Consider the following 24,665-nt stretch of genomic DNA (forward strand, 5'->3'; position numbering starts at 1 on the left):
TTTTTTTTTCAATATTGATCTAACGGTTGGATCTTACAACAAGTCATCATTGACCTTTGTGCAATTCTCCAGAGAAGGTCCAGAGTCCTGCTTCTTTGCCCTCTTTCCTCCTTTGCTCAACCCAAAGGTTCAAAAAATAAAATAAAACATTTATGTCTGGGTACCTAATGTAACTAATTTTCATATCGGATCCCAATATCCCACACCCAATATCCAGGATCTCTTCCATGATGCCAGCAACACCAGGAGGATGTGCCAAGCCATATGGGCGATCACAGACTACAACACACCCTTTCCCCCCGGTAGATGCAGCAAACACTGACTTCCTAAATTAACTGAACAACTTCTTTGGAAGGTTTGAGGCACTAAAAAGCACTCCAGCAGTGAAAGCTGTTCCACACCAGGGGGAGGAGGCACTAAACCTTGATATAGCTGAAGTGAGGAAAACTCTGAGGAGAGTCAACCCAATAAAGGCCCCAGGCCCCGATAACATACCTGGGCGGATGTACAAGGAGAGTTCTGGCTCAAAGTTTGTATAGGTTCTAACCTATTAACCTTTTTTAAGTTAGCTTGCAGAGACCTGCATGCCTTGACTCAAGAAATGCTTTTTAATTATTTAATGCTTCATTTGGTTTCAGTGGATTTAGGTCAAAATATATTCATAAACACAGTTTAAAGCCACATGAACCTTTTCATTACAAACAGATGATTTCTGCTTACTAATGGACCAATCATTCCTCATTTGTTCTTTCTCTGTGTTCCTGTCTCAGTGTAAACTTACTCTCTTTTGGCACTTTAAAATAAACACAAGACTTAGAATATTTGATCTCATTTGGAGCTCATCCTTTTTTCTAATGCACGGAAAACTCTCTGTTGCATGGCTGATGTCAGACAACTTCAGCTTTGTAATTGTGTAGGAGCTAATAAAGGGGCATCCTGTGCATGTGCAGATGTGTGGGCAGAGGAATGAGACAGAAAGACAGACGGAGATCAGTCTGTAGGGCTCTCAGTATGTGGCAAGCAGCTATTTACTGAAGTGTTTCTGCTTCCACAGCTCACCTGTCTAGATGGATTTGCTCTTTTGAGATATTTCTTTACTTTCTGCTGGAATTGTTTTGATCTTAAGTGGAGGTTTATCTTCAAGCCATATCCATTAAAAGTGTTACTTTTTTGCATGCAACACCCCACTTTCTGTCCTTCTATCACAGTCATTTTATGACACTTAAGATTAGAAAAAATGTAAAAAGAATCCATATAGACAGAAAAACCTCTGAACTTTATTAGAGTTATTCTAATCTCTTCCTTTCCCCTCATGTGAACTCTCCTCTGAGAGAAGAACTTTGAAGATTATTCATTAATGCTGTTAAGCTTCATTTAACTTTTCAGAGCTGCACAGCAGTACAACTCCTATTTTCTCGTTCTCTCTCTTTGCATGTGCATTGTCTGAAAAATTTGCCGTTTTTTAGTAATAATCATTCTGAAATTTTATTCATAATAAAGAAATGCCATTTTTTTCGCAATTTACCACTACGTTTCAGTAAGCCAATAACAACCTGCAATTTTCCTTCCTGTTCACATTTATGCACTACTTTCTTAGGCCTATCAAATTATGCCAATAGGTGCTGTTTGTTTGAATCAATTTCTAAAGGGGTCATAGCCTTGATTTGATAAAAACAACTCAATTCTTTTAAATCAAGAAGTAAAGAGGTTGTATGTTAAAATAATTAGTCTTTTTCTATAATCTTGTTTTAATTTTCTTCTGGCTAAATCTTCTCTCTAAGCTGAGACAGATGCTCTTTAATGGCTTATTTCAAATTGCATGATCTGCAGTTACCCTGCCTTGTAATTGGAAAGAAAATAAGAGACAGATAATTACCCTACTCGACTTATGAAAGATAATTAGAAACGCAGCAGCATGAATATTCCTGCTCTATTACCATCTCTGTTTCGTGAAATCATCTGTGTGGCCCCCAAGCGTTTGAACAGTTGTTCTCCCTGTTCTTTGCTGTTAGGGTGCAGGTCGAGTTTTACGTGAATGAAAACACCTTCAAGGAGCGTCTGAAGCTTTTCTTCATCAAAAACCAAAGATCAAGTAAGTGGGCGGGACTGCTGGTTTTCCTCTGATGTGTTAAAATGGCTTTTAGTGCTTTAAGATATTCCATTTTTGGGGGGATTTATTAGTAAAATTACAAACATTTTGAAGCTACAGCAAGTAAACAAGCAAAAAAGAAAAAACACTCTTTTTTTTTTCCAGGCCTAAGGATTCGCGTTTTCAACTTCTGCCTGAAGCTACTAACCTGTCTGCTGTACATCATCAGAGTGATGACAGACAGACCTGGTCAGACAGGTGGAAGCCACAGCTCGCTGCAACAAAGCACTCCAAATGGCAACAGCAAATGGTTTGTTCAAACTAGAGGTCCAAGTCCGGTGAAGGGCAATAATAACACACATATTGCTCTCTGTTTACATAATGCATAAATATCAGAAAGATATTTATGCATAAAAAGGGGACTAATGTGAGTTAAAACCTAACAAAGTACAAAAAGATGTTCAAACTAAGTGGTTCAGGGGGCATTACTCTGATGAAAGGGTTGAGACTCTGTGGCTTTATTGTTTAAAGGACTCCTGCTGATCAAGTACATTTCCCCGACAGTTATTTGCTTTTATATCCATTAACTTGAGGGGAAGCCTGAACACAATCATCCTATCAGTGAAACTACAAAACAAGTCAAATCCCTTCAGTTGAATGATATATTTTTAACTTGCATGTGGAGGGACTATTTGTTTCATAATACAGGGCTGTTTTTGAATAAAAACTGCTAATAAAATCATTTGGAAAGTTGTTAAAATTGTTTACCCAATGTAGAAGTTTACAGGACTTTATTTTCACTAAGGGGGGGACATTTAAGAATTTTATTTTTTTCACTGTTTTATCCTGTTTGTTTTAATTTGTTTTCTGTGCCATCATCACTGCTTTGCAGTGTCGACTGTCAGTGGAATGGATCAGTGCAGGACAGAGAAATCAACTGGTAAGTCAATTAAAAACACAACATTTTCAGATTTCATTGTTGTCATTGTTTGTACCACCACTTCTTTGATAAATTTAGTATTTCACATTTTGTTTTTTGTTATAGTGCTGTTCATGCTTTTTGATAAAGATCTATAAAAAAATCAAATTATAAAGAGATAAAAAAAACAAAATCCTGTGTTAAGAAAACATTTTTTTCAACATAGTGAGCTGTGGCATCTTATTGGGACTATAATTAAATTATTTTAAAATCCTTAAATTATTTAAAAATCCTTAAATCAAGTAGATTTTTGAATAGTGATCAATGGTTCAGTCATATGACACCATTTCTCTTTCCCATTATTTAAAATCTGTAACACTGGTAAATATGTGATTCATCTAGCAAAGATGTGTGAAATAAGTATAAGTAAACACATTTCTAAATGTTTTCTGTCTTAATCTGAAGTCAGTACAATTATTAGACAGTGTAACACAAATGGATCCATCAGAATAGGCTGATGAAATTATAAACATGCACAGAGCAGCATGGTAAGGGAAGGAAAAGAAATCTCTGAAAGCTCACTATTAGAGACTTGCGGGAACAAATGGGATCTTGAACTCACCAAGTCTCTGTTATTGCAATAAAAATTGTCTGAGTGGGAATTTGGGGAAAAAGAATTATGTTTGATTACCACAAACTGATTTAAGAAATGCTTCTTGGATTTTTACTATAACCGCAGATGCATCTCAGATTTTGATTTTTCTCTGTAGGGACTTGATCTTCTGGGTGGAGAGGAAGGCTCCAGTCTGGGCCATTCAAGTGAGTCAGACCAGAATCCACAGTAAAGTGGGTTTTACCCGTTGGGGCTCTTTGACTTCTTGCTCTTGTAACGTTACCAGTCATGTTTATTCTTTGGTTTGTTTAGGTGATTGTGGCCATCATTAGTTTCCTGGAGACTATGTTGCTCATGTATCTGAGCTACAAGGTGAGACAGAGATGCAACAGAATAAAAACACACACAGAGTTTGAACATGGTTAAGCCATTCTGTGCAATTAATTGCTTTCACCTTGTGAGGCTGACAATTTGTAAGTGCTGCAATTAGCCCAAGTCATTTGTCGCAGCAACAGTCAGGATCCCTGCTAATTACACGATCTGGTTGAGGTGAGAAAGTAAGTGGTTGACGATGATGACAGACCGTGATAAAAAAAAATAAAAAAAACTGAATCTGTGCTGTGAGTCACACTCCTTTGTGTGGTTGCAGATCAAAAACTGAAAGTGTATTTATTTTGTTTGTTTTTAGGGGAACATTTGGGAACAAATATTTCAGGTGTCCTTTCTTCTAGAGATGCTCAACACTGTTCCCTTCATTATTACAGTAAGACTTTTGCCATTTTTAAAATGTGATCTTTCTTGCCAGAGGGTATTTTTGTTGTTGATTGCTGGCCTCAGAACAGAACTATCTGAATATAAATTTATCAATATGAAAAGGAAACAGAATTTTGTCTCTTTGATAATAATGAGACCCATAACTACCCCCCCTACACACCATCTCACTGTGCACACATTTAAATCTCTTTCAATATGAGTGGGCTATTTAAATATATGAGGTTTGTGACACAATTTGAAGTGTCCTGTTGACAACAATAAAAAATGTTTTTTTGCATATCCCGGATCCAAGGTAATCTGTGTTACTTCCTTAAATTGATGGATTTGATACAACTTCTATAGACTGCCATAAGTTACAGTTTGGGCAGAAATAATTCAGACAAAAATCTCTCTTTTTTTTTTTTAAGTAATATTATGTTTTAGGAGTAGTTCAGCTAGAGTTCTCACTTAAATCTGATTGAGAATCTGGGGAAGAAGCTAAAGATGGAGGCGATTGCATAGAGGCCTTCCAACCTCTAAATCTCTTAGCTCATCTTCATATATAAATTGTTAAAACACCAGTAAAAACATGCAGAAAGCTGATCAGCAAGTAAAAGAAGGGTTTAATTCCTGAAATGGCAATCAAGATTGTCCTCCACTGCTTATTGAGAAAGCCATTTTGATTAAATGAAAATTAAATACTTCTTCTTGTTTTTCGCATTCAGTATGTAAAATAAAATTTTCATTGTTTTGTTTGTTTTTGAAAGAGAGAAAGAGATGTCTGCCTAATCAGTTAGAAATATAATGTAGTATAATGTTCAAGCATTATATTACATGGGGTAGTGATGGCCTTGAGGTTAGAGCAAAGTCCTTGCATAAATAAAAAAATAAATTATGTACTTTAGGTTAAAAAAAGGGTAACTTTTAAATGAAAAAAAAAAAATACTATTTTACTCAATAAATACAAAGGGTTTTCTTGAAAATAAAGATGAAAATCTCAATAACGGCATAAATAAATAAAGGTTGAACGAAAAATTAGATTTAATTCCTGATACAATTTTTTTATTTTTTTTATTTGTTGAGAGTATTTTCACTTGTTGAACTGTTAAACTTTCATTTTAGATCTTTTGGCCTTCGATAAAGGACATCTTCATTCCTGTGTTTCTCAACTGTTGGCTGGCTAAATGTGCTTTAGAAAACATGATTGTAAGTGGCATACATATTCTTAGCTCTCTTTCACCATGACTTTTTTTTAAGGCCTTGATCGTCCTTCAAATCTAATTGCAACACACCTTTACTCCTCTTGAATAATGCTTAAACAGAAATATTCACATTGGGATCTTCTTGCCTTACAGTTCTCCTGCATGGATTATCTACATAAAAATAAACATTTACCAAAAATATAATTAATCATTAATTTCATGTTGGAAATCTAATACTTTTGAGCTGGTGGTGTGTGAAATAAATTATTCATGTAATGTTTTTCATTATGGTGCAGAATGATGTTCACAGAGCAATCCAGAGGACAAACTCGGCCATGTTCAACCAGGTCATCATTCTCATTTGCACCCTGCTGTGCCTCGTCTTTACTGGGTAAGGCTACATCTTCAGAAATACTGAATTCAACTGTGTCCATTCAAATAAAGAGGAAGGATAAAGACAGTAAACAATTTCTTCATAAACCAATTTAATCAGTTTAAAAGGTGCTGCTCCTTAAAATTTCAGAGGAAATCACTAATAAATGTTAAAAATCCAATTTTCTCCACTAGTGTGATTTGATTAATTTCCAAGCTGCTGAAAGCTATGTAATGAGAAATGAGAAAGCTGCTGCAATTTACTTTGAATATGAACTAGCAGTACTGTTGCCAGCATGCCTTTTAGTCACTAAAATGTTGATGTTTACTTCAATAACCTGAAATAAAGTTCAGCTGTAATTTGCGCCAAGAATCATTACAGTTTTTAGAATCCTATAGTTTTTTTTTTTTTTTCTGCTTTATCTGTAGAAACCTGAACCATGTACCGGTAAAACCGCAAAGCTATTTGCATAGGTTAACGTGATGCAAAGCAGAGATTTGACATCCTTCTAACTCTCAAGCTGTACAAAGGATTTGCTCCTAAATTAGTTATACCAAACATACGTCTGATTGTAACCATGTTTTATTTCGGTTATACTTAATACAATATTATATTATATAGTAATACTTTTTTTTAATTATAGTTATACTTTAATTTAATGAGATAGACCCCTAAAATGTTTTTACATCGGTGTCCTGGCCAAGAAGACAACATCTCAAGGCCACAGATAAAATACACTAAATTACAAAACATACAGTGTTGCATGTTATTTAACATAAAAAAATCATTCTTACACATAGTTTAGAAAACACCTAACTTATTCTGTCTAATTGGCTTTAAATGAGATTAAATATTTTGTGTTTCAGTCAGTCAGAATAAGCAAAATAATGTCTGTTTGCTAAATGTCAGAATAACTAAAGGTTTATTTTAGGAGATCTTTGCTTTACATCTTCAAAATTGAACAATTATATAAATTCTAAAACCATGCATTGAATCAAACATGTTGGTTATCCTTCATCAAGCTTCTCACTGTAGCTTGCTTTGATTTTTATCCATTTCCCCCAATAAAAAAAAAGAAACTAAGAATGGATTAATTTGCAGTCTTTTGTGGTGTGGATTTTTTTCCCCAGAAAATAAAAATAAAAAGCATGTCTCTACATTTTCTATTTGAAGGTAAAACAAATCAAAAATTCAAAGTAAATTTAACTTTAATGAACTTGCCAGAAATAATGTATTTATTATATATATATAGAGTCTGTAAGTTTAACAGTTTTTCAATTTAATGCTTAAATAACAATAATACATTTTTTTTTTTGTCCCTTGGAAAGCAACGTTTTCCATTTCAAGTTCAATCTAGAATATATTACACATATAAGATAATTATGTTCTTTATTTTATGACATTTTTTATTCTGGCAGGCACCTTACAGTCAAAGTAAAAATATATATTTAAAATGTTAAAATCAACATTATTTTAGAATTTTAAAAATGTATCTCTATTATAATTATTATTTATTGATTGATTATTGGCTCACCATCACAAAGGATGTTGATGATTGGGTAATAAAAAAAAAATATGGCTCATACCTTCCATAACCAGCACCTTTAACTTTAAAGACTTTTAGCATGACCGCTTTAGCATATGGGTGCTGACGAGCTGAGTGACAGCTGTGTCTTTCGAAGGCATACATTGGCTCTGTTCGAATTTATGGGCTGCGTCTTCCGAAGGCCAGATTTGAAGGCAGATTACATCACAAGTCTGGTCGGATTTCAAGACTCCTCGTTATGTGACCTGTCACTACCCGATCCGTCCCAGAAGCACGATCCGTTCTGCGCATGCACAAACAGATATATATGCGGGTTTCCATAAATAATGTAATTATGGTACTAAAACTACTTATTTCTATCCTTAACTCACTAAAGAAGGCTAATAAACATCTGTAAAAAATGTTTTATGACCTCTTTGAGACAATTGTTATGCTTTTTACATTTTCTGCGCTAAACAGCTTCTCTGACGTCATCATGGGACATGCTCAGGGCAGTCCGGCAAAATATCATTAAACCGTGTTTATCTGCATTTTAGTTGTTTCCTTCTTTAGATTACGCACTATATAGCATAAGATTAAAACAAAATGATAACAAGTTTGGGGCTTGTTTGGCTTCTTTTGTTAGAAACAACCCCCATTCCAAGGGGTGGACCCCTTCGTCCATTTGCAAAGAGAATAGCTTCAAGCATTCAATGATCCAAGTGTGTGGCATAGACTTCCTTGTAATCCTTCGAGACAGTGCTTAGGTTAGTGTTTCAGGTTCTGCAGTCTCGACCTACCTGCCACCTGTTCTCTTCTGAGCTGTGCTCATGTATTGATCCATGTGCTCGCTTATCTTGGCCACTATGAACCCAGACATGAGCTTCCATGTTGTGGAGAGGCCGGTTATTGGCCAAATGGGACTGTACCTTTTGAGGGATCCTTCAGGATCAGGATTGTGTGCCCTTTGGTTTTCCCATCTTTCAGCTGCTGGTTCATTTGTGCTGCCAAGCGTTCATGGAGTGCTGTGAGTTTCATAAGCCAGTAGGCATGTGTCATGTCAGGGCCTGGTGCTGTCCAGTTTTTCATGAATGAGACTCTTTCTTGGATGTCTGCCACTGAGATGGTGACTGCATTCTATTCGGTGAGGTTGCTGAGGTCCTCCTCTCTCAGAGCATCACTGTTGCTTTATACAGTATATATATATATATATATATATATATATATATATATATATATATATATATATATATATATATCCTCTGCTCCTATTGGCTGTTGTAATGTATTTTAACATTGGTTAGTGTTACCTGCCTTCATTCAAATCTTTAGAAATTACTGGTGATCCACATCTGATATGATCTGATTTGGACCTGGAGCTCTCTGCAAGGAAATGTTTTTCCTTTTTGTATATTTACGGCATCGTCCTCGTGAATTCAGTGATAAAACAAAGGACATAGTGGCTGAGAAACATGCATGGAAAAATAACATATCCTACAAGTTTGTTAATCCTTCCTTGAGTTTGTATTGAGTTGTTTGATTGCTTTCATTCGTTTGACACAGCACATGTGGGATTCAGCACCTGGAGCGAGCGGGCCAAAATCTCTCCCTCTTCAATTCTTTCTACTTCTGCATTGTCACCTTCTCCACTGTGGGATTTGGAGACGTCACACCGCGCATATGGCCCTCTCAGCTGCTTGTAGTCATCATGATCTGTGTGGCTCTGGTGGTGCTTCCTCTCCAGGTAGGCAGCTCCTGAACTTTTTATGTGTTATGTAGGAGTTTTTTTTTTAGTTTTTTTAAAAAATCTGTTTGATGTTCGGCAGTTTGAGGAGCTGATCTACCTGTGGATGGAGAGACAGAAGTCTGGAGGGAACTACAGCCGCCATAGAGCTCAGACGGAGAAACACGTCGTTCTTTGTGTCAGCACACTCAAAATAGACCTGCTCATGGATTTTCTCAATGAATTTTACGCACACCCCAGGCTGCAGGTGCCCAACAGCATCCATGCATGTGTTACTTAATCCACTGCGATGCAGAAAATCACATAATTCTTTAACATTTTTCAGGATTACTATGTAGTGATCCTATGCCCAAGTGAAATGGACCTCCAGGTGCGAAGAGTGCTGCAAATTCCCCTGTGGTCTCAGAGAGTCATCTATCTGCAAGGGTCTGTTCTCAAAGACCAGGATCTCCTCAGAGCCAAGTAAGTGGCACCTTTCTGAAATGAGTGGAAGAATTCTCACAGCTACAGTGTGATATTGCTTTGTCATGTAAACACTCAACAGAATGGAAATAGGTGGAAAAAAAATACATCTCGTTAAATATATGTTATATTATTAATTGGATTGACATAGCCATTTTGAGACAATGTGTCATAAAAAAGACCTGATACAAGCAGGTTAATGTTTTGGTTGAAGCTTTTATGCAAAAATTGTTGACAGGGAAAGACTTCAAAGAATAATAGATTGTTTTTGGTCATGGTATGATAATGTGCATTAAACACTTGTTTACTCTTTAGTCCTTGATGGTATCATTGTTGGGCGGTTTCTGTGATCTTGTGAGGGGAAGTTAGTGCACAATTTGAAATAGGAGTCATATGGACCACTGTGATAGACAGACTTACAGGCACCAAAAACCCCTGCAAGTCATTCTGTATTTAATGTTTGAATTTTGCTTTTTATCTTCCTATTATTCACTGTTGAAGTATAAAACTATTTTTTATTGCTTAATGTTCTATCTTTAATCCAAAGAAAGGAACATCTGAAACATCCAGGGTCACAAAAACTGCCTTCCAGCTTCTGACTAATCTCCCCACGTAGACAGATCAGCTGAGAAGCTAAGACTAATGCTAATATAATCCAAGTGGAGGTACTCTGCTCCGATCTAATGATTATAAACCTTTTCTGGCATTAGAACTTATTGGAACCCAAAGAGCATCCCAGCATGAATTCTTCCTTCAAATTTCATTTTTTGTATTTTAGATACACATTATGTGCAAACCCTTATGATTACCCTTTCAGATACAGAGAATAAAAGCCAGTTGAATCTTTAAATAGCTGAAGATTTTTACTCATCATCACATTATCACATTAGTCTTAGTTTTTTGATTTATAATCACTGATTTATATCAAAGGTATAATAAAAAGGAAAAATGTTGATTCTTTTTGTAGTTTAACCTAGTTTAAGCATTATATTTCCTATTGAAGAATTACGATTGTGATCCTGAGAATAAATGTATAATATTACATTCCTCTTATCCCTTACATTTGAAATTTAGACTCATTGATAGAGAATGGGTATATTATGTTCTAGATTTAAAACTAATAAAAAGTAATACTCTTAATTCAATAAAGATGGTATTTTAAAAGAACTGGTGCATTAACATTAACATTTGTCAAGCTTGATACTTAATGAAAATTAATGCTATGCATATATAGTAAAATAACACACAACTTTGATCAGTACTACATGGTCTATATTGACTGACTCACAAGTATTGCTTAGGGGGTTGCACCTATAGCAGAGATTTTCTTATATCGACATGTGATTTAACATTGTTATTGTCACATGAGCCAAGCCCCTCCTCTCTAACTCCTAATTCTGAGAGTAATAATCTGATGGAGGAATCCATCAGATTATTACTCTGATCGGTGTTATCATGCAATCTGTTTAAGCTTGTGTTACTTCCAGGTGTCACACTCCGCTTTAAATTGGAAAAAAAGACACTAAGTAGCCTAAGCATGAACTATCAATGACAACTTACAACTTGTTTAGTTCGGAATAGGAATAGAGTCCACGTAATGCAGTTGGACGCAACCCGTACAAATGATTGTTTATGAACCATATATATTTTAAAAGAGAGACCAATACATCGGCTGGACAGTATTTTTCAGCAGCCATGCTTTTAGATGACATGAAGAGCATTCTTTGCCACTCCCTCCATTTGCTCCATTGTTTATTTTTTAAAACTTGTCAATAAATATTTAGTTTTTGATTACGTTGAGACATGTGTAACATTTGTATAATTGGGTCCTTTTAATAATGACAATGAAGTAAAAAGAGGCAATATCAGCTTTTGAATTTGCCAAAAAACGGGCAGCACATATAGGGGATCAGTTAGACTGATGTCAAATTAATCGGTATCGGCATCACTCTTGAGAAAATTGTATCGGTTGATTTCTTACTATTTTTTTTTTTTTACCTCCATTAAAGAATTCAATCTTAAAAATGATTAAAATAATCAAATTTTACAACTTGTTTAGAATTTTATATATTTTTTTAATAGGTAACAGTTTTGCTTTCAGGTGTATATACAGCACTTTGATGACCTTTGTTATTTTTGAAAGGGCTGTATAATATAAATTATGGGGTATGTATGGTTTGTATCAGCATGAATTAAATAGAAAGGAATAATTAAATGTTAAAATATAATTAACCAATTCAACCTAACCCTCCCTAAATGTGGATGCTAATGAACTCTTAATGGGGGCTTTAGGGAGCAGATGATATTTTGTGCCCCATATGAAATGACTCGTGTAGACTCTGTAGATTTCTTGAATAAGCAGCAAACTGTAATTAAGGGTCTCTTCCTTCTGAAAAGAATTATTCTGATGTCCCCTGTGTTTATGATCAGGAATCTGCTGGGTCACAGGTGGATTAGGGAAACTTTTAAACTGGTTTTTGGCTCATCTGGACAGTTGAGGGCTTGTATAGGCACAGAAGCTCATTGGCAGATTTAGTGGAAGGTGGGCAGACAAGTCAGGTCCCCCTGAGATCGTAGCAACATCCAAGCTCCAAGGCAGTTTAAAGCAATTGGAACAGCAAACTCTGTAGGTCAGAGTCTTCCTGTTGATTATATCTCTGTCTTAAGTCATTGGGGTATTTTTTAAAAGAGGAGCTAAAATTGGAACCCCAGCTTTTTTAACAGGGAAACCAGTTTGTTTCTTTGAATGGCAACATCCTCTATCCTTTCTTGACTTTAGTTTTCCCCCAACTACTACTTCTCTTCTAGTGCTGACTTCATGTCTTCCCCAAGGACACAATGCTGTTATTCCCTATTCTGCATCTTTTATACCTCTTTGTGATATCTAGGATCAGATATTTGATTTTTTTTACTAATATTTACTGGTTTTTTTTGTTTTTTTTTAACTGCAATACCTTCCTTGCCTTCTGCCTTTAGAAGGGACAACTTCTTGGGTTTAAATGCGTTGCTAATGCGAGACAAAGTTCTCTTTCTTATGACTTGATACATCCTTTCAGCAGAATCCTCTTACCCTTGAGCTATACGTTTATAATACAAGTTGTAACTAATGCAGTGTTGATTTTACACACTCATATTTTTACAGTCATGGTTGGACATGTACAATTAATTAAAGAACATTTGCAATCATTTTAGATGTAGCAAATTATTAGAGATACAGAGAAATCATTTCACAATCTTAATGATCTAAATTATTTAATGGTTATGGCTGGATTACTACTGTAATAAAATAGAAGGAAATTAATACAGCAGAGTAATAGCCTTTCATTTTAGATGAGTTTGGTTCTGGGACTATAACTATCTTTTTATAACTATCATTTCTTTCTACTCTTTCTTTGATTACTGGAGAAAAATATGGTATTCCATAGTATGGTAACACAGTCCACAGCAATATGAGACCACGGCCGAGAGGGAACAGAAAGAGGTCGGAGAAAGCCAGATGGAGGCCTTCTGGATGTCTTTGACTGGCTACAGAGAGGACACACTGCCACAAACCCCTTCACATCTGAAGACAGAGAAGGCCACCAAAACTGAGCCTGAACAAACCAGATAGTTTTGGAAACACCAGGATGACAGATTAAACGGGAGGAATGACACAAGTCACCTTCTTTCTGAGATAGTCTAGGACAGGCATCCCCAAAGTCGGTCCTTGAGTGCCGCTGTCCTGCAGGTTTTAGAGGTTTCCCTGCTCCAGCACAGCTGATTTTCATTGATAGCTGGTTAACAGGCTTTTGCTGAACTGCAATCATCAGAATCAGCTGTGCTAAAGCAGAGAAACCTCTAAAACCTGCAGGACAGCGGCCCTCGAGGACCGACTTTGGGGATGCCTGGTCTAGGACAAACAAGTGATGACTTCGACATCCAGAGGGAGAAGGATGGTTAAGGAGAGCCTGTTGGACTTCTTTTTCAACGCCAACCGTAGTTCTGGAATACCTGATCCCACTAAGGGGCCCATCAACTCTCCTGGGTCGAACATGCCATCAAATCTGCTCCCTACATCACCACTGGGCTCTCTCCATTTTTAGTCGTTTTCGGTTTTCAAGGTTATAACTAAGGTTCCCTCTGCCTGCCTGTCTGCTCTCAGGAGTTAGCGGGCCTGGAAAGGGGCTAGGAAAGGCCTTTGCTATGGCCTTAATTGGTCAAGCCAAAGCTGCCAACCTTCACAGGGTCCCTGCATCTAATTATCAGGTGGGCCAGAAGGTTTGGCTTTACACAAAGGATCTTCCCCTTAAAGTAAATGGCAGAAAGTTAACCCCGTGCTTTATCGGCCTGTTCCCTATTCCCAAGGTGGTGAACCCATTGGCAGTCTACCTCCAGCTCCCTCGTTCACTTAAAATGCACCCTCCATGTGTCTTGGGTCAAACCTGTCATTACCTCTAGGTTTCTGTCCACCTCTAGAACCCCTCCTCCCACCCAGTTTATTAAAGGTGGACCCGTCTATACGGTCAACCACCTCCTTAGATCTAGTAAAAGGGGCAGAGGAACCCAGTACTTGGTGGACTGGGAAGGTTATGGACCGGAAGAGAGGTCCTGGGTCCCTGCCCAGTTCATTCTTGATCAGGACCTCATTTGATCTTTTCATAGGGCTCACCCTGATCAGCCCGTTGGGGTATCTGTAATGATTTTGGCACCTTTAGGTTAGGTTTTTTCCTTGGTGTTGTCCTATGCTTTGCTCCAACCTTTGCTCATTAGCTGTCATCTCATCTACCTGCACCTGCTACTATTTAAGCCCCTGGACCCCAGCCTTTGGTGCTAGATTATTCACGTTTTCTGGCAAGACTAAGTCCCCTTGTTTGGTTCTGCAGGGTCCTGGTCTATTTTCTGCCCACGGACCTCTGAGTTTTTTGACCGCCCCTGTTTGCTTTGTTAGCCTGCTGTGTGTGTTCTGGGCTGTCAACTGGATATTGCACCTGGTACCAACCCTGGACCTGTCTTATGACCACTGCTTGGATTACCCATCTGGATGATTCAATTCCCATGCGTGCTCTGGCTGCTGAAGGACGCTGCTTCTCTTCTCTCCTAGATCTCTAGTGCTGGCTCAGCAAAAAGCAGAGGAGTTCCACTGCTCTGGACAACAATCCTTATTCTGGGCATACAGTAGACTGATCTTTGCTAGGTTGTTGGCTTTCGTTCTCATTATTATCCATCGTTTGAGTTTTGAAGTCAATTACCGAAGCCTCTACTCCTGCAGAGTTTCCAGTGAGCCCGCCACAGCAGACAAGCAGCTGCACGCTTTATTAATAAACTCTTTTTTTGGATATACCACTGTATGTCTTTCCTGAATTCTGGGTCCTGTGTTCCAAGGCCTTCTGACGCATAGTTTTTTTTAAATTGAACTCTCTAATATTTAGAGAGAAGTGTTTCAGTTGCTGTCTGTACAGTTTTACCCGCTGTCCTGTAGATATTGTTGCTGATATGGCAGTATTGCACAAACAAACCAGTAAGTGTAGCAGTCTCTTTTGCTAACAATGTCACTGTAAAGATTTAGCAATTCAATGAAACACTGTGCAAGCTTTTTTTCAATTCTACAAGCCAAGCAAACAAAAGACAACCATGATCTTTGGATATTAAAAATAAAATAGACCAGCAAAAATTAGAAGTTGATTTTATGCAGAAATATCAATCTTAAAAAAAACAACACTCATTTGGAATTGATCCAATTCAAACTACCACATATGGACATCTCTAGTACGGACAACATCCTGCAAAAAAACAATGTAATACATAAATATTGCTCTTATCCACTGGTAATGAATTATTGCTGTGATCTCTACAAATGTTGAGCTTGATTTATAACTCATTAAAATGTTTATTAAAGTAGCAACTCATTCTCAGTTTCAGCCAGTGTTGCTTGTGCCACACATCTCCTTTGGTCAATGGGCTTATGTGTCATTGTTGCATGTGTCATAAAGGACAGGAGCAAAGGGGAATCTATCGCTATGTCGGTCAGTCTGCAGCTGGGGTTGAGCTCATACAAATTGAAAAGACTGTTATTTCAAAAGTTTTGAATCGAAGAGTGACTCATATACCCAACAGGATGGCTTAAGAAAATAGTTTTCTTTAATTACATGATTAATCTTTTTAGATATCATTCAGCTCATTTAAATGTTCTATCTTATAAAAATGACGCTTGTCAGTGTTATTGTGTGGTTTTATGTAATGACAATATTTGTAACTGTTCATTGAATTTTTTTGTTGTGACTCAACTGGTGAAATGACTCATCACAGAGGTCATTGTGATCTTTATAATATTTCCTTCTGGTTGTTTAATGAATGAGACTATGACAACAAAAATAAACTGTCGAGAGGAATTAAAGCCTGCTTTTACGGCATGTCAAGCCAAATTTCTGTCTGCAGCATTAGACTCGTGGCCAAGGGCTTTGCATTTTACTTTCATGCAACATAATAAAGCAATTTAAGATTAACTGTGCAGAGTTACAACTCTATAAAGGACCTGCTTTTCTAATTGTATTCACAGAGTTATTTGGCTCAGCCCAGTTCTGTAAAGTTTGTCTAGAAAAAATTTGTTTGTCTAGATTTGTCATTTGTAATGGCGTTATTTAAAGCATTTCACCAGGTACAGCGCTCGGAGTGATTGCTTTGATGGAGACAGGTTACATAACTCCACTGTATAGATTTGTCAGGGTTTTAATAGAGCAATTAGAAGCAAGGCACTGGGTGTGTGTCGTGCTTACATACTTCATCTGGCGGTGTTTTAAATCCTCCCACACTTGTTTTGCATTCTGCACTCCTCTGGCTGTGTTAATCATATGCAAAAACATTTCCACATTTGCTGAACATTCAATATACAGCACCTCTTCTCTTGTCTGTATGTCTACTCATGCACAGACCTTACAAAAAAGAATATTGAATCAGCAAATGTTGGTGTTATTTTACAGTTCAAGTAAACTTTGAATGTTAAGATGTTGACCTTTAATGTGGTTGTTTGGCAGCATTTTTGTTTTGCTGTCTCTTTCATTTACAGTGCCCTCCACAATTATTGCCACCCCTGTGACCCCTAATGTGGTCAAGCACTTCTAAAGATTTTCCTTTTATTTTAAACAACATAGAACACAAATGCAAAAAAGAAAAGCAAATCCAACCTTTTATTTAAGTTCATTACTTTGTTGGTAAATAAAATTACATGTTAAGAAGAAAAAAAACATGAAATCATGTCTCCCAATTATTGCACCCCTGATGTTAAAACTTTGTACAATCCCCTCTTGCCAAAAAGAAAGCACTTAATCTTCTAGAACATTTCACAAGACTGGAGGACACAGAGAGAAGGATCTTTAAGCATTCTTCTTTGCACAATCTTTCTATATTATCCAGTGTCCAGGTCCTCTCTTATGGACTCTCCTCTTAAGCTCACCCCCAGGTTTGAGGTCTGGGGACTGAGATGGCCAAGGAATAACCTTGAGTTTGTGACTGCTGAACCATTTTTGCATAGATTTTGCCACATGCTTTGGATCATTAACCTGCTGAAAGACCCAGTGACAATCCATCTTCAGCTATCTGGCAGAGGCCATCAGGTTTTCATTCAAAAATTCCTAGCATTTCAAAGCATTCATAATACCATGCAACCTGACGAGGTTCCCAGGGCCTTTGGAAGAGAAACAGACTAACAGCATCACAGATCTTCCACCATACTTCACAGTGGTCATAAGGTACTTTTGGGCATACTCATGTTTTGTTTTACGAAAGGGGGCCTGACATCTCAGGTTTGAAGCTCTTTAAGGGGGGGCTGACGAGCTTCAACACATTGCACCTGTAACAGCCAGGTAGACCTGAAACACAAAGAGAGAGCTCTCTCGTGAAGAGAGCCCCTAAAGGTCAGTGACCGTAACACTTAGTCTCATCTGACCAAACCAGACAATCCCAGTTAAAGTCCCAATGCCGCTTAGCAAACTCCAAACGTTTGCGCTTGCGATGGTTGTGACCAAACAGCTTGTTGGCATGTAGAGAGCATCTGTTGGTTGTTTTGGAGACTTTGTGACCCCAACTTCCACTCTTTGATGCAATTCTGTGACAGTGGGCTTGGGACTGTTTTTTTTTTTCTCTCTTCTCTTACCATCCTCCTCACTGTGCGTTATGGCATGATAAACTTGGGACCGCTTCTAGCCTTGTTTGTCACTGATCCAATTGTTTTTAACTTCTTAATGATTACTCTGACTGTTGATATGGGCAAGTTAAGGCGAGCGGCTATTTTCTTGTAACCACTGCCTGTATTATGAGGGATTATAAGGGACACATCTGCCTTACTTAAATGGTGTATTGTCTTGTCTTTGCCATGTTGACAAATGGGTAAGAGAATTAGGCCTCTGTGTCACATCATATGTATACCCCAGGGAAACAGGGAGTCATCTATTACTTATTAAAAGTTCCTAGATACCCTCAGCTTGTACACCTAAATTCGGCCAATCATATATCAACGGTCATCTGTCAATCAAATTTTTTCAATCATAGCATCTTGATTCATATGTCACGGCTAATATATGCAACAGTTGAAATAAGAAATAAGGATCATTTCCTTTACCATTGAGTTCCGTCCCAGTGTTCATGGGGATGGACATCTGTGTCTTCAGAAGGCGTAGAGCTAACAGAACTGGCAGCATTACAAGGCAAGGGCTCAAACATGTACGGCTGTAAGCCTTCTACACCAAACCAAGCTTCTGCCACCATCACGTTCTCTTCCACAACAACTTCATCCATCATCCACGACCTCCGACACAAACCTCTCCGCCTCCTGCATGTTTCCGCTGTCCATAGCATTCCTTGACAGTGTCGTTGACAAGGGCTACTTGGTCCCAATATAATTTCCCATTGGGAACCTACTAGAACTAAGTTGCTAACTGGTTAGCAAGATGCTTCCGACAAACCGGCCACAACCAAACGTGCTTGCAAACCTTCCGCCACAACAATCCCGCCCCCTTGATAATCAACCAATCACATTCACTTTAATCACTTGTGTAAAGTCGGGCACCACGCAGGAGAATTTGGAACTGCAACCATTGGAACTGCCGTTTGCCTACGATTTTTAAGGAAATCAATGAAATTTTACACCGGAATTGTTAGGGGTGCCAATAATTAAACTGTGGGACACATTATTAATTTTTTTTTTTTTTTTTTTTTTTAAAGGTGTGTTTTTATTTTTACCACCAAAGTAATGTACTTAAATAAAAGGTTGGATTTTTCTCTTTCTTTTACATTTGGGTTCTTTTTTGTAAAGGAGAATATTTGGAAGTCCTTGATCTGATCTTAAACAGCAGTGCCAATAATTGTGGATGCCACTGTATCTTTATATTAATCTCCCTTCATGTATTTATCAAAATGCTGCAGAATGGATGACGCAGAGGCTTGTTTCATCCTGAGCAGTCGTAATGAGGTTGATCGCATGGCAGCGGTAAGGTTAATGAGAATCTGCTCTGCTTTGTTTTTTTTATCATTTGAAATTAATTGTTTGATTTTTTTTTATTTTTTTTATCAAAGCCGCCTGTCTTTAACAAATTTACAAATAACAAATATTTCCTTATAGGACCATCAGACCATCTTGAGAGCTTGGGCTGTAAAAGATTTTGCTCCAAACTGTCCTCTTTATGTCCAGATACTCAAACCGGAAAATAAGTTTCATGTTAAATTTGCAGGTGAGACTGATAAACTATGTGGTTATATGTGGTCTTGAATTATTTTACATGCAAGGGTGGCATGCATTTCATCTGTATACTTTTATGTCCATAAATAATGTTGTGCACTAAGTGTTATGTTCGTGGGTGTTCTAGTTTTTGTTTTCAGATGTGTTCTCAATACCTCATTATTGTTTAAATAATGCATTGCCATATATTAATTTCATTCTTTTTTTCCATTAATGTTAGCATACTGCTGCCATATAGGTTAATTCCCTTATTTTTTATGTATTTTCAGTGTTCAGTTATTGTTAAGCCCATATTAAGCCCTTGTTTTATAGTTTCATTTTTGTCTAGTTTATTTCTTCTCTATGTTGATTGTCCACCTTTCCTTAGCTATCCTGTTCTCCTTTCTTCCACAGCTGTTTCAACCCACCTTTTGGTTGCTCAGCTGCATCCATTCTTCACCCTTTCCTCTGTATTTAAGCTCTCTCGTTGTCTCTTTCCATTACTGGTTCTTCCTGTTACCCTGCCTGTACGTCATGTCCTGCCCTTCCTGTCATTTTCCCTGTAAGTTTTTCTTGTTATTGTATTATTATCACCCGGCTTTTTACCACAGCCAGTCTCTGTGATCAGGTCCTTTACAAACCACATCATGACAATCAGAGGTTACCTAATTTCTAAATACATTCAATGTTTTTTGGAAGGATCTTTAAGTCGGTAGTTAGTTTTCTAATAGATATATTTTACCCTTAATAATTTTGGTGTGAAAATCATATGTAATCTAAGTTGTCAAAGAAAGCAAAAGAGAAGTTTGAAATCCTCAAAAGGAGCTGCAGTTTTTAATCTGTATTATTTAAACTTTGTTTTAGGTTGTTCCTCCATACATTATTAGTCTGACCGAATTAAGATATGTTTTTCTACATATTGCATATGGTATAACAGGACTTCTTCTAGTATTATTTCAACAAGACCTGCTACTTGCCACTCCACTTTTTTTTCTATAAAGACCAAATATATGTAGTACACAACTAATAGTTGCTCTGTCAACTATGCATTTACTGAATTTGTGACATATGTGGGAAAGTTCAAGGGGTTTAAATAATTACACATGCGACTGTTTATCTTGAATAAGAAATTACAATATTTACAAAGTCCTATTTATCTACTTATATCTCTGTTGTTCACTGTTGTTTCACTCCTCCTACATGTTCGAATTTTAGATCAGGTTGTGTGCGAGGAGGAGTTCAAGTACGCTATGTTGGCTCTCAACTGTGTGTGCCCTGCCACTTCCACCTTGGTCACGCTCCTGGTGCACACCTCCCGTGGACGGTCAGTCATCCCAGATCACCTCCCAAGGCCATTCATTTCTCCCTTGTGTGACTGAAAAGTTCAACTTCTTCACATGTCTACTGCTATTTCTAAAAAGCTCCAAGGAGCTAAGCAAAAGCAAGAGCACAGAAGAGAAATGTGGGTTATTGTGGAGCACAGCAGGGCATGAAAGGAATTTTACAAGCAAGCATTTTGAATGGATTTATTTTTTTTTTTCCCTTTCTTTGGTTTTGTTGTGTTTTTGTTTTTTCCCTTTCAAGCTGGAAAGCAGTTTTCAAAAGCTGTCGGCTGGCAAATTATTTTTCACAGCATTCAAACTGGCAGCTAAAGTATGTCATTGGCTGATGCAGTCTGTCCTCAGAGATATCGATAAACCTAAAGCTTAAATAAAAGGCTTCTCCTTTGCACATATAGACGTTAATTACAAGACATTTTTCCTTTAATACAAATGAAATCGACTTGTAGACTATTAAAGGACACTGACAGAAAGAGAAGGGGTTTTGAGTGTAAAAACGCATTGCCCCCTTCCTTGATTTCCTGTTTTGGACTTTATGTGGGGTTGATGCCATTTCTAAAACAGAGTAACTGACTACTTTAAGTTAGGCATGTGATACTATCTTTAATATTGGGTTGATTCAGTTTAAAGGTCCCATATTATTCTACATTTGAAAATGGAAAATATTAACTAGGCCCCCAGATCATGTTTTAGCCATTCGTCTAGGAAAATTTCCCAAATCTACGAAAAATCCTCTTATTCAGCCCTCCTCTGGATGAGCTCTTTTGGCTTTTCACGTCCTTCCAAAGTTAGCGCCCCCACCTCCCGCAACCATGATAACTAGTCAGAGTTTGTAAAGATAGCCTAGGAGCAGGAATAATACATTAGGCAAAGGCTGTAGCTTGACCTATGGGCCTCTAGAGATCGTTCTGGACAGCTTATTTCCCATTATGACATCATAAAGGGAATGATTTTAAAACCAAGCATTTTGAGCACACATTAGCTAAGAGGCGGAGAAAGGCAGTGATTTATTATTTATTTATCATTTAGTTTTATTTTTTTTATTTGTGAATCTCATACACAGGCTTCAGAACACAAATGACTAAGACTGAAACAATTAATCGGAATAATTGTGATTAATCAATTATTCAATTAATCGTCAACTAAGTTAGTAAAAGATTAAATCATTAAATGTAGTATAGAGACTCTAAAACATGCCTTTAGCTGATGGAGCAACCCACTTAAAGCAGTAATTATACCAAGATTGTAAAGAAATATATAAACATTTTGCATTTAATGTGAAAAAACTTTTTTGTCTGACAATGTGCTTTATCCAGAACTTCTCAAAAGGAAATGTTTTAGTTTCACCTGGTTTAATTTAGAAAAAAACGTCTTTAAGGAACTTTTGGCTATCTGATTATCAATCCATTAATTGAAAAAATAATCAACAGATTAATCGATTTGCAAAAAAAATCATTAGTTGCAGCCCTACATTTTGATTGTTACAAAATGTTTATAAGGTGAATTTTGCATAATGTGGGACCTTTAAAGGTGATTTATTTTATGAGGACTTACAACAAAGGGACAACTGCACCGAATGCATTCACTTTTAGCCAATGGAAGTTATTATAGGTCTTTGACTACTCATTTAAAAGCTATTTTAGAGGAACACCAGCTGACTGACATAGATGGACAAATCTTAGATCTTTAAAAAGTAAACCTAGTGTGCATAAAGAGAGTTTGGAGAATTAGAGATCAGAGTTTTCTCTTGGTTATTGATCTTTTCCTTTTCTTAAAAGTAGATCCTTGGGTAATATCATGTTTTTTTTTATTTTCCTATGTTAGATTCAAAAGATATTTGGCTTATGGATTAAATCGTATTCTCTCTGAATCAATTGCAGAGAAGGACAGCAGTCTCCAGAGCAGTGGCAGAGGATGTATGGATGTTGCTCTGGCAACGAGGTCTACCACATCAGACTGTGTGACAGCAAGTTCTTTGGAGAGTATAATGGCAAAAGCTTTACCTACGCCTCCTTTCATGCTCACAAGAAGTGAGTTGACACGTAAGCTAAAATATCTTCATCTGAGGCTGGCAAGTTGAAATTTTAGATATTTTGTTTGCTTTAATTATTTCTTTAATTTTTTTCTTATAATACATAAAAGGGATTACATTTAATTCCCCCTCAAAGTTTATCATTAAAATCAAAGCAATTTCTGAACAATTTGGCTTCAATGGAAGGATACCACCATGTGTCAGCAGGAAGATCAAATGATATGAAAGGTGTGAAAATATACATTATATATGTATGAGCAAAATTTGTCAAGATTTTATTTACTCCACCCGGGTGATAAAAATCAAGATTCATTAGCACATTAAGGAAGGCTTTGCTTTAGGCTCATATTGCAACCAGTTAAGACAATCAAAATTAATTTGCCCAACATTTCTCAACACTGTAGGTGTCATCATAAACTATTTAATAGCTGTACAAACTATGTTTTAGCTGTAGCAATGCATGCTAACATTGGGTATGTCTTCTCCAGATATGGTGTCTGTCTCATTGGTATAAAGAGGGAGGAAAACAAAAGCATTCTGCTGAACCCTGGTCCACACCACATCATGGCTGCCACAGATACCTGCTACTACATCAACATCACCAAAGAGGAGAACTCAGCTTTCATCTTCAACCAGGAGGAGAGAAAAGGACGTCCTGTCGGAGGAATCTACGATGGGCCCTCACAGCTTCCTGTGCACAGCATCATTGCAAGCATGGGTGAAAGAGACTCACATCATGCTGGATGTTTTAGGTCACAACAGATAAACAGTTTGATAGGTTAAGATAATCCATGCAGTGATGTCTGAGACAGAATGGTTGTGTTTGCAGGTACTGTGGCCATTGATCTTCAAAATGCAAGTCCACCCACCATGTCAGGGGGCAAACTGGTCCCATCTGCTGTAAATGGTACTGGCAGCCGCCGACCCAGTATTGCTCCAGTCCAAGAAATTGCTGATTCTGCCTCCATCCTGCCATGTGACCTCTTAAGCGACCAGTCAGAAGATGACACTGTCTTTACAGAGGAAAAGGGTCGTTCCCCCACTGAGTAAGGGGTTCATTTTTCTCAGTGACTCCCAACCTTAAATATCATGATCAAAAGATATTTGTAAAACCTTAAAGGTGCATAACACGTTATATGCCTGTACAAAAAAGGACCAAAACCTTTTGATCATGATGAAATTAGGTTATATACACCAAGCTTCCATCCTGCTCGTATTTAGCAGACATAAACAGACAGGTGTATCATCTGCCAGCAGTACAATGGACCTATCAGAAAGCGAGGTGGTGACAATTGATGAAGCTAATTCATTGAGTCAGATGGAAAACAAGTGGTGATGAGAGGAATGCAATGCTTCTGTTACCACAGCAACCGATAGCATAGCAGCTAGCCAGTAGGCCACAAACATGGTACTGCTATCAAGCTAACCCTGGCACATTAGCGGCAAGGCTAGGATGATAACCACAGGCCAAGAAATATAAGCTTGTGAGTGTGTGAGCAGCTGTTTCGGTGGCAGCTTCATTCCAGCAGGCCTAGGTTTTATGTCCACCTCAGTCACGCAGGAAAACTCAGTACAAGTACCCCAAAGGTGGTATTGTGGAATCTTTAATTTTTGTGGCACTTATGAAGCTTTCAAGAGAAGCACTCAGAACTCAAGGCTGTGCTGGATTTTCAGCTCAGAGCTCTTACGAAGAGGAATGTAGTCCTTTAAGACAACAAAAATGGACTACAGTTCCAGAGATTTCACCAGATCTAACGTAATGTCCAGCTGGAAGTTTAGGTCTCTCTTTCCAAAAAGGTTAAAAAGGTTAAAAAACAAACCCACTATCAGTTTTAAGTCTTAAGTTTTAAGACATTTCGCTTCCCATCCCGGGAAGCTTTTTTTAATTCAGAAAAGTCTTCAAACTTGGAAAAGAAAGTCCTTTA

General features: G+C 37.4%; 1 protein-coding gene across 1 annotated transcript in view; it reads left to right on the top strand.

Annotated features, from left to right (window-relative positions):
* The window catches only part of LOC107089751 (potassium channel subfamily T member 2-like), a 45,169-nt gene that overhangs the window by 9,014 nt on the left and 11,490 nt on the right, over nucleotides 1-24,665 (top strand). The window contains exons 3-19 of the mRNA XM_015382701.1: nucleotides 2,013-2,092; nucleotides 2,255-2,399; nucleotides 2,982-3,029; nucleotides 3,779-3,827; nucleotides 3,934-3,993; nucleotides 4,310-4,384; nucleotides 5,497-5,580; nucleotides 5,873-5,967; nucleotides 9,038-9,218; nucleotides 9,301-9,465; nucleotides 9,544-9,680; nucleotides 19,077-19,140; nucleotides 19,273-19,381; nucleotides 20,584-20,692; nucleotides 22,589-22,738; nucleotides 23,229-23,458; nucleotides 23,570-23,786. Of these exons, the coding sequence (XP_015238187.1) occupies nucleotides 2,013-2,092; nucleotides 2,255-2,399; nucleotides 2,982-3,029; nucleotides 3,779-3,827; nucleotides 3,934-3,993; nucleotides 4,310-4,384; nucleotides 5,497-5,580; nucleotides 5,873-5,967; nucleotides 9,038-9,218; nucleotides 9,301-9,465; nucleotides 9,544-9,680; nucleotides 19,077-19,140; nucleotides 19,273-19,381; nucleotides 20,584-20,692; nucleotides 22,589-22,738; nucleotides 23,229-23,458; nucleotides 23,570-23,786 (1,998 nt within the window). The remainder of the gene's footprint in view (nucleotides 1-2,012; nucleotides 2,093-2,254; nucleotides 2,400-2,981; nucleotides 3,030-3,778; nucleotides 3,828-3,933; nucleotides 3,994-4,309; nucleotides 4,385-5,496; nucleotides 5,581-5,872; nucleotides 5,968-9,037; nucleotides 9,219-9,300; nucleotides 9,466-9,543; nucleotides 9,681-19,076; nucleotides 19,141-19,272; nucleotides 19,382-20,583; nucleotides 20,693-22,588; nucleotides 22,739-23,228; nucleotides 23,459-23,569; nucleotides 23,787-24,665) is intronic.

Source organism: Cyprinodon variegatus, unplaced genomic scaffold (genome assembly GCF_000732505.1).
Source record: "Cyprinodon variegatus isolate N-32 unplaced genomic scaffold, C_variegatus-1.0 Scaffold264, whole genome shotgun sequence".
NCBI classification, from domain to species: Eukaryota; Metazoa; Chordata; class Actinopteri; order Cyprinodontiformes; family Cyprinodontidae; genus Cyprinodon; species Cyprinodon variegatus.